The following is a 14,946-nucleotide window of genomic DNA, read 5'->3' as shown; positions in this document are numbered from 1 at the left end:
TCCGCCACATTGTGTGCCCTTACCCGAAGCAGTTGGGAGGTGGGCTGAATTTGAACTCTCACCTGATGTTGGCAGAACCTCATTTACTCCATACGTCACAATGCCACGGAGAAATGACAAGAGTAATCATTGGACTCCATATGATGAAATACAACTTCTCAAAGCGTACGACTACGTTGTATCGAACAATGGAGGCAGTAAAGGCGCACGGAAGATGCGAACGTCCACGGATGGCGAAGTGATGTGGGACATCATTGAGCGATTGCATCTCGAATGGACACATACGGGGAAAAGTAAATACGCACTTCGCCAAAAGATTAGCAATTCTCGACGGACGTACAAGTATGTATTTTAGGCGTACTTTGATGACGATGGCGATTCTTAACAGTTCCTAAAGGTGGATCAAGGAATACAACGAGCAGCATCCAAATATGGATTTTTTCGAGATGTCACGCAAAGCACGGCGCAAGTGGCTCAAAGATAAGGTTGGTGTCAATTACGATGTAAGTATATATAAGTAACTAGATTGTGTGGCGCCTTATACATGTGCTAACTGGCTGTTGCAGAGCATTCAGTGGATTCATAAGGAGACATACGACTACATGAAGAGGACAGAAGAAGGGAATCCGGTGGACATGTATGATACACCAAGTCAAGAGATGCTCTCAATTTTGGCTGAGCGCAAGCGAGCCCGGAAACATAGGGTAGACCTTGTTGCACAACAAAGTGCGCGGTCCGGCAGCGAGATTGATACAAGTCAAGACACCCTTGAAAAAGCACTTGCAATATATCAGAAAAAGCAAGAAAAACTCTCGGAAACTAATATTCAGTTGCTGCGCGCATTTATGGTTGCCGTTTTGAATGAAGATGTAACCCCAGCTGTGGGTGGCCTGTTGGCAAATTGGATTCGCGATTTTAAAGCGTCGATGGCCATGGAGACTGTGGCATTGCGATCGCACGGGCAGACATTTGCAGCCAAATACAGAGAGCAATTATGACGGTGTGGCTCAAGGAAAGTGCTTAACAACTACAGTTGTAGGAGCAGTAACGCGCACTGTTAATGTACTCTATATCCTAGGTAATAGTGTGTGTGTTCTGGGATCGTTGCTAAGGCAGAATTAAGTTGTGTTCGTTCTTCAGTCTAGTCCACGAATGTATTCTTTGCGCATATTGTAGCTTTTCGATGATTTAGACGGTTCCCTCATAATGAATAGATTGCATCTCAATAACATCGAATAGCGCTAGACAGTGGCTCCGTTATAGAATTTTTCCATGACAGAAGTGCCGGGGCCCCTCCATGGTTCGGATTTAAAGGTGATCGGTATAACGTCACTCTACGCCGATCGTGGTCACAAACTTGCACATAGTTTCAAAAAGGTCTACATTAGCCAACATAATACAACGATCAAAGCTCCTTGTCACCGGCCCTATCAGAAATCCACAAAATTCAAGCTGACTTTTTCTCACTGCTGTCACCCAGTGAGCCGCCTTCTTCCTCGATGTCGCGTGCAACAAGTAGCTCGTCGTCAGGATACACTCCTCGCTCCAACATTGTCTCCTTTGCAGGCCAGAAGTAGCACAGAACCCAGTACGACAAGGCAGCTGCACCAAAACCATAAAAGTATCCAAGATAGTACAAATTCCTCCAACCTACTGGCAAGGAGACAGACTTGTTGACGGTAGGAAGGAAACCGGGGAAGAGAGGAACCCAACCAAGGAAAAACGCGACAAAGGAACGCCAGTTGGTGCCCCATTTGTTATATCTATAAATACCGTTCTTGTTGTAAAGTTCCCAGACGTCGTATTTCTGGCCATGCACGAAGAAGAAGTCACTGACCATGATCCCACAAATGGGAGAAAGCCAGACGGAGTAGCCGGACATGAAAGACAAGAACGCTGACGCGGATGTAAGAATATTCCATGGCGTAAGAGCCCAAGCGCCAACAAAGGCAATGATGAACTGACCACGACGAATGTTGACGAAGCGAGGGAACATGGCATTCAAATCGTTAGCAGCTGAAATAGAGTTGGCTGAAATGTTCGCGCAAGCCTGCGCGAGGTAGAAACCGAGCGCACAGAAAAAAGCAGCAGCGCGACCTCCGGGCGAAGTCCAATTGTCGATGAACAACAATGGATCCCACAAGATCTTTCCGAACAAGACCTTTGAACCCGCAGCGCCGACGACACCAAAGAACGTAATCAGTGTCGCGGTAAGTGGAAGCGCGATGGCCATAGTGTAAGTGTGCCTCGGACTGATGGCGTATCGAGTGAAATCAGGGGCGTTAACAGCGAGTGTTGCCCAACCGCCCATGTTGGCGTAAACACCGTTCATGAACACCCACCCGAGCTCAGAACCATGAACCGTGTTGCCTTGACTCCAGAGGGACTGCTCACCAACGGATGCGTTTGCGATCGTCCATCCCATAATTCCAAAGCCGATAATGGGCGTCACAATGGCCTTAAGCGTAAACAGGAAGCGAATACGATGAATGGGAACGTAATGGAGAGGCAAGATGGAAACAAAGTAGACGAAGTATGAGATCATGAACTGTGTATCGATATTTGCAGATTTGGGAAGTGCATTCGGGACGTTGCGGAACGATGGCGACATCGCATAAATCATCGATCGAATACATTCAGCGCCGGTGTAAGTTGAGATACCGTACCAGAAAGTGCCGACAATCATACGCATTGAAATCATGAGGATGGAGAAATAGTATCCAAAGGAGGCACGTGATTGGATAGTGAAGGAAATATGGTATTTTGCACCCACATATCCGTTGATTGTGATGACTGCCGCGATGAGGACTTCGGAGATGGCGACGTTGACCAGCGCCACTTTCCAGGACATGCCAATCGCCATCAGCGAGGCAGCCTTACGCCATCCGGACGGTGTGAAGTTATCCGAAATCCAATAAGAAATGTCTTTCTCTGTCAGATACCTAACAAAAAGAAAACTCGCAATCAACTTACAATTCCACCAATTCCAGACTCGCTGCTCTGGGGGTACGGGATCCAGATCTCTGTTACTATTACCGGTGTTTCCCTCGACTTCTAACTTCTTCACGATACGGGACCAAAGCCCCGAAGGCACAGCTCCATACTCAGCGACCACTGCTTCGTCTTTGGCCATGTTGAGTTGACGATGGTGATTCTACTTGAACGGACGGAAGAGACAAGCTGCAGAGCAACTCACCAGCAAACGGACACATGGGCGAGCTTTATACGCTTAGCAGAACGCCGTGGACCTCCTTGACTCACCGTTCTTAGAGCACGTCTCAAGAAGCAACAAATGAAACGCCAAAGAAGCCATATCATCACCGCACCGGCTTCCTGTGAGAGAGATAAGGCCAGGTCGCACACGACCGTTGCCCAGCTATCAGTGGGGGCAATACTCGACCCGCCGAGAATCTTTGCAGACGAAACATGTGGTAATGAGCGCGAAAGAGGTCAGTAGGAGAAGTGCCGATGTCTCGAAGACTCTCGTGATTTCTTGGGAAACACTTGGCGAGTAAGTTGTCCCGCAACTCAGTCAAATTTGGCCGGGCCATTAACGCTATTATGCCCTAACCCTGAGATGTGGTACGGCAAGACTGTTTCGTATGGGTCTGATTAAGGCCTTAAGGGTGGTGGTAGCTGTACCATCGCAGCTCCATGTTTTGACACTCTGACTTACTGATCTCGATACCAATTATTGTCCTGCATTAACACCGTTCAATAGGAACCGTCTGCTTACAACCGAGCTCAATTATTCTACAACAACTAGTAATACTATAGACTATTAACAAATTAATCTGATTTCTTCTCAAGGCTATCGCTCTCGCCATACGAATTCTCCTCGATCTCCCGAGCATTCAGAACGTCGTCGCAGTACACAGGCACGTCCAGCATGGTCTCACGCGCTGGCCAGAAATAACAGATGACGTAGTACGACAGTGCCGCGGCACCGAATCCGTAAAAGTACCCGAGGTAGTATAGGTGAACCATACCCCGGGGCACGAAAATGCTCTTGTTGACGTTGGGAAGGAAACCAGGGAAGAGCGGAACCCAGCCAACGAAGAAGGCAATGAAGGCGCGCCAGTTGATACCCCATTTGTTATATCTGTAGATGCCGTTTTTGTTGTAAAGTTCCCAAACATTGTATTTCCTCTTGTGGACCAAATAGAAGTCTGCGACCATGATCCCACAAATGGGCGCCAGCCAGACAGTGTAGCCTGACATGAAGGCAAGGAAAGATGAAGCAGAGGTAAGGATGTTCCACGGGGTTAGCGCCCATGCACCGACAAATGCAATGATGAATTGACCACGACGGATATTGATGTAGCGAGGGAACATGCAGTTCAAGTCATTAGCGGCAGATATGGAGTTGGCGGAAATGTTGGCACAAGCCTGAGCAAGATAGAAACCAAGTGCGCAGAAAAATGCAGCAGCACGTCCCCCAGGAGAAGTCCAGTTGTCGATGAACAACAATGGATCCCACAGGATCTGACCAAACAAGACTTTTGAACCGGCAGCACCGACAACGCCAAAGAATGTTATCAGTGTCGCGGTGAAAGGAAGCGCGATGGCCATGGTGTAGGTGTGCTTCGGGCTGATGGCGTATCGAGTGAAATCGGGGGCATTGACTGCAAGGGTTGCCCAGCCGCCCATGTTGGCGTAGACTCCGTTCATGAACACCCAACCAAGAGCAGACCCGTGCACGGTGTTGCCTTGGCTCCACAGAGACTGTTCACCAACCGAGGCATTGGCAATTGTCCAGCCCATGATGCCGAAACCAATGATTGGAGTGACAATGGCTTTGATGGTGAAGAGGAACCGGATGCGGTGGATAGGAACATAGTGAAGCGGCATAATGGATACAAAGTAGACAAAATACGAGATCATAAACTGGGTATTAATGTGGGCAGACGCGGGAAGGTGGTTCTCGAGATTTCGGAACCTCGGCGACATCGCATAAATCATCGATCGAACACATTCAGCGCCGGTGTAGGTGGAAATACCGTACCAGAAGGTGCCGACGATCATACGCATGCAGATCATGAGAATGGAGAAATAGTAACCAAAGGACGCACGTGATTGGATAGTGAAAGACACATGGTACTTCGCGCCGATATACCCGTTGATGGTGATGACAGCGGCAATGAGAATCTCCGAGACAGCGACGTTGAGGAGAGCAATACGCCACGACATACCGATCTGCATAAGCGAAGCAGCTTTTCGCCAACCAGAAGGCGTGAAATTGTCTGAAATCCAGTACGAGATATCTGCATTACTTAGGCCAAGGTTTCGGAAGTGAAGAGACAGGGTCTACTTACAGTGCCACCAGTTCCATGTTCGCAATTCAGGAGGGACAGGGTCCAAGTCTTTGTTGCTGTCGCCAGAGTGTCCCTCAACCTCGAGGCGCTTGGATATTCGCCGCCAAAAGCTAGGAGAGTTGCCATACTCATCGGCGCCAGTGATAATTTGCTCGTCCTGTCCCATGGTACTGGAAGTGTGTCGATGCAACGAAGGTTATGAAAGCTGGCCTGTACAGTATCGTGTACCAAAAGGACGAGAATATCCAAGACAAACGGGGCGTGGCAGCTTATATTCTGAAAGGCGATTTGACTGGGACTGCGTATGGGCGCCAAGTGACAGGCCCGATAAGGCATGGTAAGGCGTCGGGTAAGACTGACTCACTGTCAGTGTCCAATACCCAGTGACTGTGGCAGGCTTCCAGTGGGCAAAATTAATGGGAGAGCAGATAAAGCCAGCCAGATGCATACTGCGATTTGCTCTTGGCGATGCGACGTGCGTGGGTCAGGTCATCCCAGAAACACGTTCCTAGCCAGGGCTGTTGGACCCAACTCATACTTTCTCCAACTCATCCCTGATCAAATTCGTTCCTCGCCAATATAGATCACGTCTGGTAGTTGTTAATGACAGATTTCTCGACTCTTTGCCTCCAGAATCGGCGCTGTTGTTCTAGAAGAGGTATACTTGGTGATATGGGCTAGGGTTAAATAACGCCAAGTACGTTGGTGCGGCTCGGCGCCACGGCGCCCTTATCTGCGAACTTTGTGGTTAGGCGATAATCATGTTCGGGTTTCTAAGAAGCAGCAGCCACGGATCAAACATCAGCCCACAACCACGGAGGCAGCTCGCTGCTCTTCCGAACAATGGCACTCGATTACCATATGCTCTATCTTTGGCCCGAACTATCCGTAATAGCGCGTATAGTTGGTTTTACAAATGTTGACCTTCTGTGCTATCATGTGCAGCATTCTTCATTGTTCAATGGATAGTGTCCATCAGCATTTGTCATGGCGTTTCCCTGTGGGGGTATCGGGATGCTAGACGCCTGGCTTCGGGCTCCTGCGAAGACAACCATGGAGGCGTCGCAGTCGGCTGCGAGCCCGCAATTATCCATGGCCACGCCTGTCAGCGGCGTTTAATGACAGCTACAGGACACGTTGTGGCGCTTGCGATGTTTGTGATGACCGCAACTGCGACAACTTAAAGTGTATCTGGCGACAGTCGGCCTGCAGGTGGAGGTTGAATGAGACGTGACAGCGGTCAAAAGTTGTAAATTAGCCTAATTTCACGCAGCCATTTGGAGGTTACTGTCTGTCACTAACGTACTCTCGTTCCACATAGCATCCGCTTGGCCTGTTGGCCATGAGCGAAATATAGCTAGACAATATCATCTTCATTTGAATTCCCACACTTGCGCGGCCAGTTATCTGGGTCTTGGTCTGACCCGGTGATCATCAACTTTCGGGTAAGGGCCCCACTGGCAAGGCGCCAAGTACCGCCAAGGAGAGATAGCCAGCTCGAGATTTCTCACAACGCCTGCGCTACCTCACTGACTAGCGGTCTTGAAAATAGAGTGAATTTGTAGTGCGATAACAGGCTGCTGTTTGGTGCTCAGTTTCATCTCCCCGATTCGTAATGATATGGCAGACTCAGAGAACGCCACTGCGAACGTCATTTCCTCAAACTCTATTAACGAGAGCTTAGGTGACTTCAAATCCCGAATTCCATGTCAGCAACACTACCAAGTCTACGACCATGAGTCCATGACAAACCACGGGCTAATGCTTACGCTCAGATGCCGCGACAAAAGTTGGTCTGTCCAGCTTTAATCGGCCCGTTATCTCGTTGTCGTGTTTGTCACGCTCTATCTGACGCACAGATCATCACGCTGCGGACCGAGTCCGCCCCGGGCACGACTGTCATTTCTTCCCGCGGCCAGTTTGTGCCGTAGTGCCCGCGCGGCCCGTATGTCCTCGGAGGCCGGTCTTGTGTGTTCTTGGACGTGCTGAAACGTCCGATAACGTATCATAGCCTCTGTAAGATCTCTATTGCTGTTCGCCAGACCACGAGGATCTTTACCTGGAATAGGACTCAACCTATCCGCTACTGACAGATAGGGCAAGATGCTCCCCGGTCCCCGCATGCACGTGTAATTACCGAAAAAGCCGCCATCATGGCTGATGACTCTTAGTCACGTTGGCGCACGGCATGCTAACGCCACCGGATTGGAACCAATATTTCCCTCTGCGACAATTTCGAAGCTGATAAGGTGCTGCTCGGAGAGTCCAGAACGCATGCCAGGTTGGGCAGCGAGTCTTTTGCCGCACGAGTAAAGTATCCGTGGGCTGTGGACTATCTGAGGTTATCTAAATCGAGAATTCTATAACTACAGGATTGATAGTCATATACTAAGGGATTCAGTAACCGAATCCGCGCCTAATGGGGTTCCGTTCTACAGCTTGTTAAGGCACATCCTAGTCGACCAGCTATAATCTATAAATTTCATCGTTGATTTGTGTCTGTTGCCAATAGGCTCAGAAAGTCAGCATCAGAGTTCTAGAAAATATCCCAAACCGCCCCCACATTTATCAGCTGAATATAAGCTCCTTAATTCGATTCCTCGCGGCTCCCAGAGCAAATCCAGTTGTTGTCCACTGCTGTCCAGTGCGGAGTCGGCCATCAAAGTATTGGTTATGTTTAGTACAGCTTTCGGGAATCAGTAGATGAGCTATGTGACTTAAGCGGGCGCTGATGGAATCGTCGCACCAGATCCGGTTCTCTATTAGCTGCCAACCTGAAAACTTCTAAGATGCAGCACAAGACTAGATCCATTAATCTTTGTCAGCCAATGGGACGATCGACCGGAGACTTAACCATGGTCGCGGGCGACAGGTCCGCAAGCTCAGCCGAAATCGGAACGATCTCTTCCCTAAACCTAAAGTCCCAACGACATTACTTTTTAGTAATTCGAAATTTGCACAACTAGTGCCAAAGCTGAAACCGCACACAATATATTGCGCCTCTACAAACAGAATAGCAGAAAGGCGCCTTTACGGTTGAGTGTTTTCATCTCTTCATCACTGAATAATAGCAGTTAAATCGTCCTAATGGTGACACTGAAAAATTTGACTGCTATAAATTCTCCTCAACTAATTTGTCTAGTCTAACATTTCACTGCTTATATTGAATATTTTTGTGTAATGTAACGATGAACGCAGCTAAAATTTCTGTCAATTTCATCTTCTCTTCAGCGCAGGCTGAAATATAGACGTCGCGGCATCCGCAGCTCCAACTATTGACTCCGTCCTTTACAGAAAGAACTTTTTTATTCGCACTTGGGATTCTTGTCATTTCGGCCTCCCCATATGATGTATATTTGCGAGGTAGAGATGTACCCCTGAGAACGACTGACGAGCCTCTCCAACCAGGCAAGTATGATATAAAGCCAACTTCTCCCATGGTAATAGATATGTATATGTTTGAGCATGGTATGACAACTGAAATTGAAAATAGGCAGAATATTAATCACAAATGAATGGTGCATTACGCGAGTACTTTCACACACTGTCTCTGGTAGAGATGAAATGTTTCGACAGCGCGTTCGTGAGAGAGACGGGAAGTGCGTGATATCTGGCGTTGTAAACCACACAAGGCTCGTTGATCAGGGTGATTGGTCAAGCTACCATGCCGCCCACATCTTCCCACTGTCCGGCGAAGAATGGTTCATAGCGAATGGGTTTTCTCGGTGGATTACAAACAGGGCCGGAGAGGATGACACAGGGATCAACTCATGTCAAAACGGATTGCTCATGCTATCCACTCTTCATGAGAAGTCTGATAACGTCAGTTTTTCGATCAATCCAGATGATAGTTACAGGATAGTTACTTTCACTGATGATATTTTCAACGTTGGTGGCGACGACTTGACCCTGTTTGTCGAGATCGGAATGGTGAGCGAAGTGTAAGAGATGAGCTCCTACGCTGGCACTTTCGTCAAGCAGTGTTGGCAAATATGAGAGGACTAGGGGAACCGATTTTTGAGACAGATTTTCCTTCTGGAAGTGATATGGTGGGCGAAATCCTCAGCGGCCCGGAAGCTGTAAAGAGGATGGAGGCAGAGCTATTTTCGAGATTGAATGGGTTGTCGCTCGCCTAGGCACAGTGGTCTCAGTTCCACTTGAATGTAGAGTTCAGCTAAAGTGTCAGGTGAGAAAGATGAAGACAGCTGATATCATATCAATGGGTAGGAATTAAAGTCAGCATGGAAGAGGTACATATAATGATGAACGGATAATAAGTCATATTTAGTATTTTAAGCTTTTCCCCGTTGCTCTGGTCGTTGCCTGCACAAAGTATGTTGACAAGTTTGTCAAGTTATAACCGAAAGGTTAGGGACTACCTGCGACCACCTCACGCTGGGCTCTTCCCGCGCGGGTGCCGGTAATTACAGCTGGCGACAAGTGCGGGATTAAAGTGGGGTACGCCAACGACCGGCTGACTTCCCAAAAAGATTACAACAAATTTATAAAGGGCACTAATGCGCCAAGATAGAACAATCAACAATTTTCTCAACCAGGCATTGGCTCCATACCTGCGAGCATCGTATCTCAGGAAATTGCCCATATTTTATTCGAGGTCAACCCTCGACTTGAGCCTGCCCTCACTCTCATTCGATCTGCCAATGGCAAACCCTGAACCTTCAGGCGTGCGCTTCGTGCCTGCGTTCGCAATTGTTTTAGGGAGACCTCCCAAAGTTCGATCGTTTCAACTCTGAAGTCCTCGTTGACGAGGCACTCAAATCAAAACCGGCTCCGGATCTAAATTGCAGAGACCGAAGATGATTAAAAAGGTTTCGAAGTCATCTGCTCCCTCTTCTTAAATAGTGAAAGCCAACGGAGCAATAGCCAAAGCTCTTAACTTACTAAGACTGCACAGAGAATGGCCAAACCAACGGGCACGTTCTTCAGCCACAAGAATTTCTCCTGTTGTGTCGAGATCTATTCGCAGAGCAGATTCTAGCACGTTGCTCTAATGTATTTGTTCCTTAAAATGTAAACAGAATACCAAACCCATGGCGGATTTTATAACACCAGCATTTCACAAATTGATGTGATTAAAGAGAAGTAACACTACAAAACTCGGACCTCTGTCGAAAGTGTGCGTCTTGCCGCTCTCGCTCAGATCTCGGCGGGCGGCCTAACTAGTTGCATTGCCTAAAGAATATAGATTATCAATGTCAATATAAATTGAATCGAAACACTTCTGAATTGGATGCAGCAGCCGTCCCCCACGGCCATGGGTTAGGGCATTCTGCCGGATTTTCCTTGATAGGGCCATCCGGGCCCCGCCTCGGAACTCGCACAGGGAAGCCGCGTTTGTAGGTTCGGGCCGTCTCCGTTCTGATCATCGGATTTCTCGCCGGGGGTTTTCCGCTGCTATACTTATTATTCATTCAATCCCGCTGTTTTCTGCTCTGTGTTCTTTCCTGATTTGATACGCTCGTTCAAAATGGCTCCTCCTGCAACTGAGAGTAGAAGCTCGCCTTGTTACCGGATCGTCATTGGCTCCGACGACGCCGGCGATAGTTACCGCGAGGCACTCAAGGCCGACTTACTCAAAAGCCCACTCGTTTCTGATATCATCGAGGTCTCTAACACCAACAAGTCCTACGGCTCCGTCGCTATTGAGGCCGCAGAGCTCATCACACATGGCCACGCCGACCGTGGCATTCTCATCTGCGGGACCGGTCTCGGCGTCGCCATCTCTGCTAACAAGGTTCCCGGCATCCGTGCCGTCACTGCGCATGACAGCTTTTCGGTCGAGCGAAGTATTTTGAGCAATGACTGCCAGGTTCTCTGTATGGGACAAAGAGTCATCGGTCTCGAGCTCATGAGGCGGCTGGCGAAGGAGTGGTTGACATACAAATTCGACACCACCAGCGCCAGTGCTGCAAAGGTGAAGGTCATTGAGGACTACGAGAAAAGCCATGCTATATCTGTTTAAGAAGTTGGAGTTGTTGTATGTCATTTTGAATATGGATTTTGTTGGTTGTGCCAGTGCAAAGAACTTAATATCATAATTTCATGATGATATCATTCTATGACTAGTTCCTGTTCACATCCGTATGACGTCTAATCAGCTTCATTAGGATTATTTTCCATCGTTCAGACCGCTTATTGAAAGGTACCGTGACAAGTTTGTCAAATACAAGCGCAAATACAAGCGCAAGTTATACTAAACGCAGACTATTTATTATGCCCGTAAACAATGCAACGACATCTTCTCAATTATGCCATTCCCTCCAGTAATCCCTTGACCATCTCAAACACAGCCCAAGCGCCAGGATCAGGCGGAATGCCATCCGATTGATCACCAGCAACAGTAACATATGTAGCACGACCAAACCGTGGGATCATGCCCCATGTGCTATGGGCGCCATTTTGCGCCGCCTCAACCGCCCTCTCCAAACTCTTCTCGCTGTACAAGGTCTCGCAAAATGGGATCAGTACATCCATAACCGTGCGATCACCGATTCGAGCACCGCTGTGAAACTTTAGACAGTCAAGAGCCTCCTTGGCGCAATCTCCCCATACAGATTCGGTTAATTTGTCGCCGCTATTAATGCGCCTGACTACAGCTGTCTCGAGAGCGGCAATCAGAATACCAAAGATCGCACCGAGAGTACCACCCATATCATCAACCGACTTGCTCACAACATCTAACGCTTTCAAGACCGATCCCGATCCCTTCAAATCATTGTCCAAGCCCTTGATGATATTCAGCGAGACACTCCTTACGCCGTCCCCGCAGTCACCGTCGCCCATCAGCATATCCCACTTAGTAAGATTCGGCTCAGAAGCAATCGCACGTTCGCAGCCAGTCCGAATCATCCTATCAAGCTTGGCAGGGTCGATTATGAAATCACGCTCACAAACATCATTCGTCTTGGGAAGGCCATTGGCTTGAGTTTTCCTAGGCGTGACCTTCACACCGGTGCCGTACGGGCGTGGCCAGTGCGGGGCGGTAGTGGGAGCGTCGAGATAATCCATGACGCTCGTAATATCGACAGAAAGATCGGACGCAACTTTAGTCATATTGCAAAGAGTGACGGAGAACCCCGGTGCGTTCAGCGATGATTCGAATATTCCCGAGAACACTCGAGAAGGTGTGATATTCCATTCTTTTTCTGTGGTTTAGTTAGCAAAATGCGGCATAAATACTATGACAACTAGATTCCTCACCAAGTGCCACCATTGTCTGATACGTAATCGCACTCGTTTCCAGCGTAGACAACCCACCAAAATTGTTGATCAACAATACAACTTCGTCGCCTTCGTCGAATTTAACATAAGCACGTTCTTCATCCGTCGGATCGACCAGGTACTTGAGCATCTCGGTGAGTAAATCTTGTATGCTTGGGATAGGAGACAGCTTTCGGAGACCGGGCTCGTTGTGAATGCCCATACCGAGAACGCAAACGTCGTCCGGTAGCGTCTCGTGATTCTGACGACCGGGGACATGACAATGATCGAGTGAGGTGCCGACAGTGACCATGTTCGCATTAACTGCCGAGCCGATCGCGACACATTGATCAAACGAAGCCCCAGACCCTGCGGCAGTTCCAAGTACTTTGAGGACTATTAACGGTTAGCTCAATGAAACATATGTCGTAGGAACCAAATTACCAATAACATTCCCCGCAAGACCTCTTCTGCCGACCATTCCGGTCCTCTTCCGACCCAACGCAACATCGTCCGTCGCTGCTAAAACTGCAAACGGGACGTTCTTCGAAGCAAATTTCGCATTTGCTTTCGCACAGGCAAGGCCAAAGTGCAGCTTGTCACCAGTATAATTCGTGATGACGAGGATCACGCCTTTGTCGGACGGTACAGAGTCGATACCAGCCAAGACCTGCTTCGCGCTCGGAGATCCAAAAATCGGGCCATTCACTGCCGCCGCGAGAAGATTGTCGCCGACTAGACCAGACCAAGCGGGCTCGTGGCCGCTGCCCCCGCCGGAGATGATGGACACATTCGTCGGCTTGTGAGACGAATTATACACAACTCCATCGTCCTCGATGAGGCCGAGCGAGGGGTTCGCGGCAACGAGCGCCTTGAGATGTTGTGCGACTAGACTGGGAGCGTCTGCGAAGAAATGCTTTGTCGACATGGGGATGTAAACAATCGACCAATAATAGCCTGATAGAGTAGCATTGAAGGATTAAATGCCGCGGCAGTAGCGGATATATGAAGCATCATTGCGGTTGCGAGACTCGAATGCTGTCGCATGGCAGGCGTAGAGAACGAACAAGTGTGATATGCAGTGGGTTGGTACAAATTGTTGCGGACTTGCTTGATGTGGAGAGCCCGACCACGGAATGACGTATTGCGTGGGGTAATGTATCGGACGCTTTCCGCCCCGGTCGGCATCAGCTCCGCACTACCCCTCGTGGAAGTCCTCCAGCCGAGAGTCGTAATTTATACCGCCAGCTAGAGTTTCTATTTCTAAATGCAGATAGCGGAGCGTCCCTGCGCATTTTATAGTGGTCCAACCTGCAAATAGAAGGCATCCGTTTACTAAACGTCAAGTGCTTGGACTCCATGCTATTAACAGCACCGCTTTAACGTTAGTTGTTTAGTGTTCGTGTTCATCAGCTTTGAGTCTGAATCCTTTTTTGATGACCCGGGAGACGTGATTCGACAGATGGTAGAAACTCTAGGCAAACTCCCATAAGTAGTGGTGGAGTTCCTTGACTTCATGATTACGTCGATGGTGATGGGAAGGGAAGCCCAAAAAATATTGGCCGAACGATATTCCATTGTCTAAAGAATATCCGCTAATTCAACATATCAGGGACATAAGAGCAGGAGAGAAGGATATTACAGGAGAGGTTTCATTTGAGACAGAGAACTTGAAGGACAATGGTCCTGCTGAGCCTAGGACGGAGTTGATCTTCGAGCTCTCGGGACAAGACTCAGAGGGCAGAAGCCGAATGTTTTGAGGATTTCCTGCAGAACGCGATAAGGTGTAACTTGCAGGCGACGGGATAAAGAAGTCAGTCAGCGTTTTCTCCCTCAAAGCATCCAGGATATCTCCACGCGATACCGAGGAATATGGATTCCAAGCACGATTACTAATTCATTTTGAGAGGAAGGATGACCATATCGAACGGTTGAAGTTATCGCTGGCTTCGTGCATTCTCGGGTCAAAATTTTGGCATCGAATTCAATCAAAAATATCATCTACCTTTATAACAGGGTCCGTGGTAAGTCAGCGCCGGAAGAGGGCGACCATGTCTTGGATGTTATAGTTCCGTCCTCAATTTCCCTCGGCACCGGATTCGCCATTCTAAAGCAGATTCCGGAGGTCTCGATTCCAGGGTTATTCTGTCGATAATTAAGGCATTTGCTATCCTCGCCTTGAAGGCATACATCGCCACGGTCGGGATACACGGCGTGAATGGGATATCTTATTCAACAATTGTGTTCGCATCTGAACATAATAGCCTGCAGATCTAAGCGCTGATTGATCAAGGGGGGAGACAAATTGCGTTCTAGGACCGAGAGATTTGTGAGACCGGTGTCGGTCGAATTGTCGTCGATGCACTATGTGTGCAAACGGAATATCAATTGAAGTTCGTTGAATGACTGT

At 48.5% G+C, this 14,946-nt stretch overlaps 6 protein-coding genes across 6 annotated transcripts; 3 read left to right on the top strand and 3 right to left on the bottom strand.

Annotated features, from left to right (window-relative positions):
* The first annotated feature begins 3 nt into the window (after positions 1-3).
* On the top strand, positions 4-1,222 carry POJ06DRAFT_244577 (uncharacterized protein). The gene is made up of 3 exons (XM_056186511.1): positions 4-342; positions 398-503; positions 567-1,222. The coding sequence occupies exons 1-3, from the start codon at positions 101-103 to the stop codon at positions 996-998; spliced, it is 780 nt and encodes a 259-aa protein (XP_056045867.1). The 5' UTR covers positions 4-100; the 3' UTR covers positions 999-1,222.
* On the bottom strand, positions 1,223-3,507 carry POJ06DRAFT_293928 (permease for cytosine/purines, uracil, thiamine, allantoin-domain-containing protein). Its single transcript, XM_056190451.1, has 2 exons — positions 2,974-3,507; positions 1,223-2,925 (listed from the first exon to the last, which is right to left on the bottom strand). Exons 1-2 carry the CDS (start codon positions 3,131-3,133, stop codon positions 1,448-1,450), a joined length of 1,638 nt encoding a protein of 545 aa, XP_056045866.1. The 5' UTR covers positions 3,134-3,507; the 3' UTR covers positions 1,223-1,447.
* Positions 3,508-3,680: 173 nt separating this feature from the next.
* On the bottom strand, positions 3,681-5,909 carry POJ06DRAFT_218289 (permease for cytosine/purines, uracil, thiamine, allantoin-domain-containing protein). Its single transcript, XM_056185571.1, has 2 exons — positions 5,316-5,909; positions 3,681-5,264 (listed from the first exon to the last, which is right to left on the bottom strand). Exons 1-2 carry the CDS (start codon positions 5,479-5,481, stop codon positions 3,790-3,792), a joined length of 1,641 nt encoding a protein of 546 aa, XP_056045865.1. The 5' UTR covers positions 5,482-5,909; the 3' UTR covers positions 3,681-3,789.
* Positions 5,910-8,503: 2,594 nt separating this feature from the next.
* POJ06DRAFT_279864 (uncharacterized protein) lies at positions 8,504-9,451 on the top strand (the record flags this gene model as incomplete). The annotated part of the gene is made up of 4 exons (XM_056189850.1): positions 8,504-8,524; positions 8,582-8,783; positions 8,809-9,207; positions 9,237-9,451. 4 exons carry the CDS (start codon positions 8,504-8,506, stop codon positions 9,449-9,451), a joined length of 837 nt encoding a protein of 278 aa, XP_056045864.1.
* Positions 9,452-10,665: 1,214 nt separating this feature from the next.
* Positions 10,666-11,440, top strand: POJ06DRAFT_49081 (uncharacterized protein). Its single transcript, XM_056191118.1, has one exon. It carries the CDS (start codon positions 10,804-10,806, stop codon positions 11,296-11,298), a length of 495 nt encoding a protein of 164 aa, XP_056045863.1. The 5' UTR covers positions 10,666-10,803; the 3' UTR covers positions 11,299-11,440.
* POJ06DRAFT_49080 (Dak1 domain-containing protein) lies at positions 11,441-13,627 on the bottom strand. The gene is made up of 3 exons (XM_056191117.1): positions 12,981-13,627; positions 12,537-12,932; positions 11,441-12,481 (listed from the first exon to the last, which is right to left on the bottom strand). Exons 1-3 carry the CDS (start codon positions 13,462-13,464, stop codon positions 11,583-11,585), a joined length of 1,779 nt encoding a protein of 592 aa, XP_056045862.1. The 5' UTR covers positions 13,465-13,627; the 3' UTR covers positions 11,441-11,582.
* Between the last annotated feature and the right edge of the window lie 1,319 nt (positions 13,628-14,946).

The sequence above is a fragment of the Lipomyces tetrasporus genome, assembly GCF_029532465.1.
Source record: "Lipomyces tetrasporus strain NRRL Y-64009 chromosome Unknown POJ06scaffold_2, whole genome shotgun sequence".
In the NCBI taxonomy this organism is placed as follows: domain Eukaryota; kingdom Fungi; phylum Ascomycota; class Lipomycetes; order Lipomycetales; family Lipomycetaceae; genus Lipomyces; species Lipomyces tetrasporus.
The sequence above is the reverse complement of the archived record's forward strand: the minus strand, read 5'-3'. Positions and strand labels throughout refer to the sequence as shown.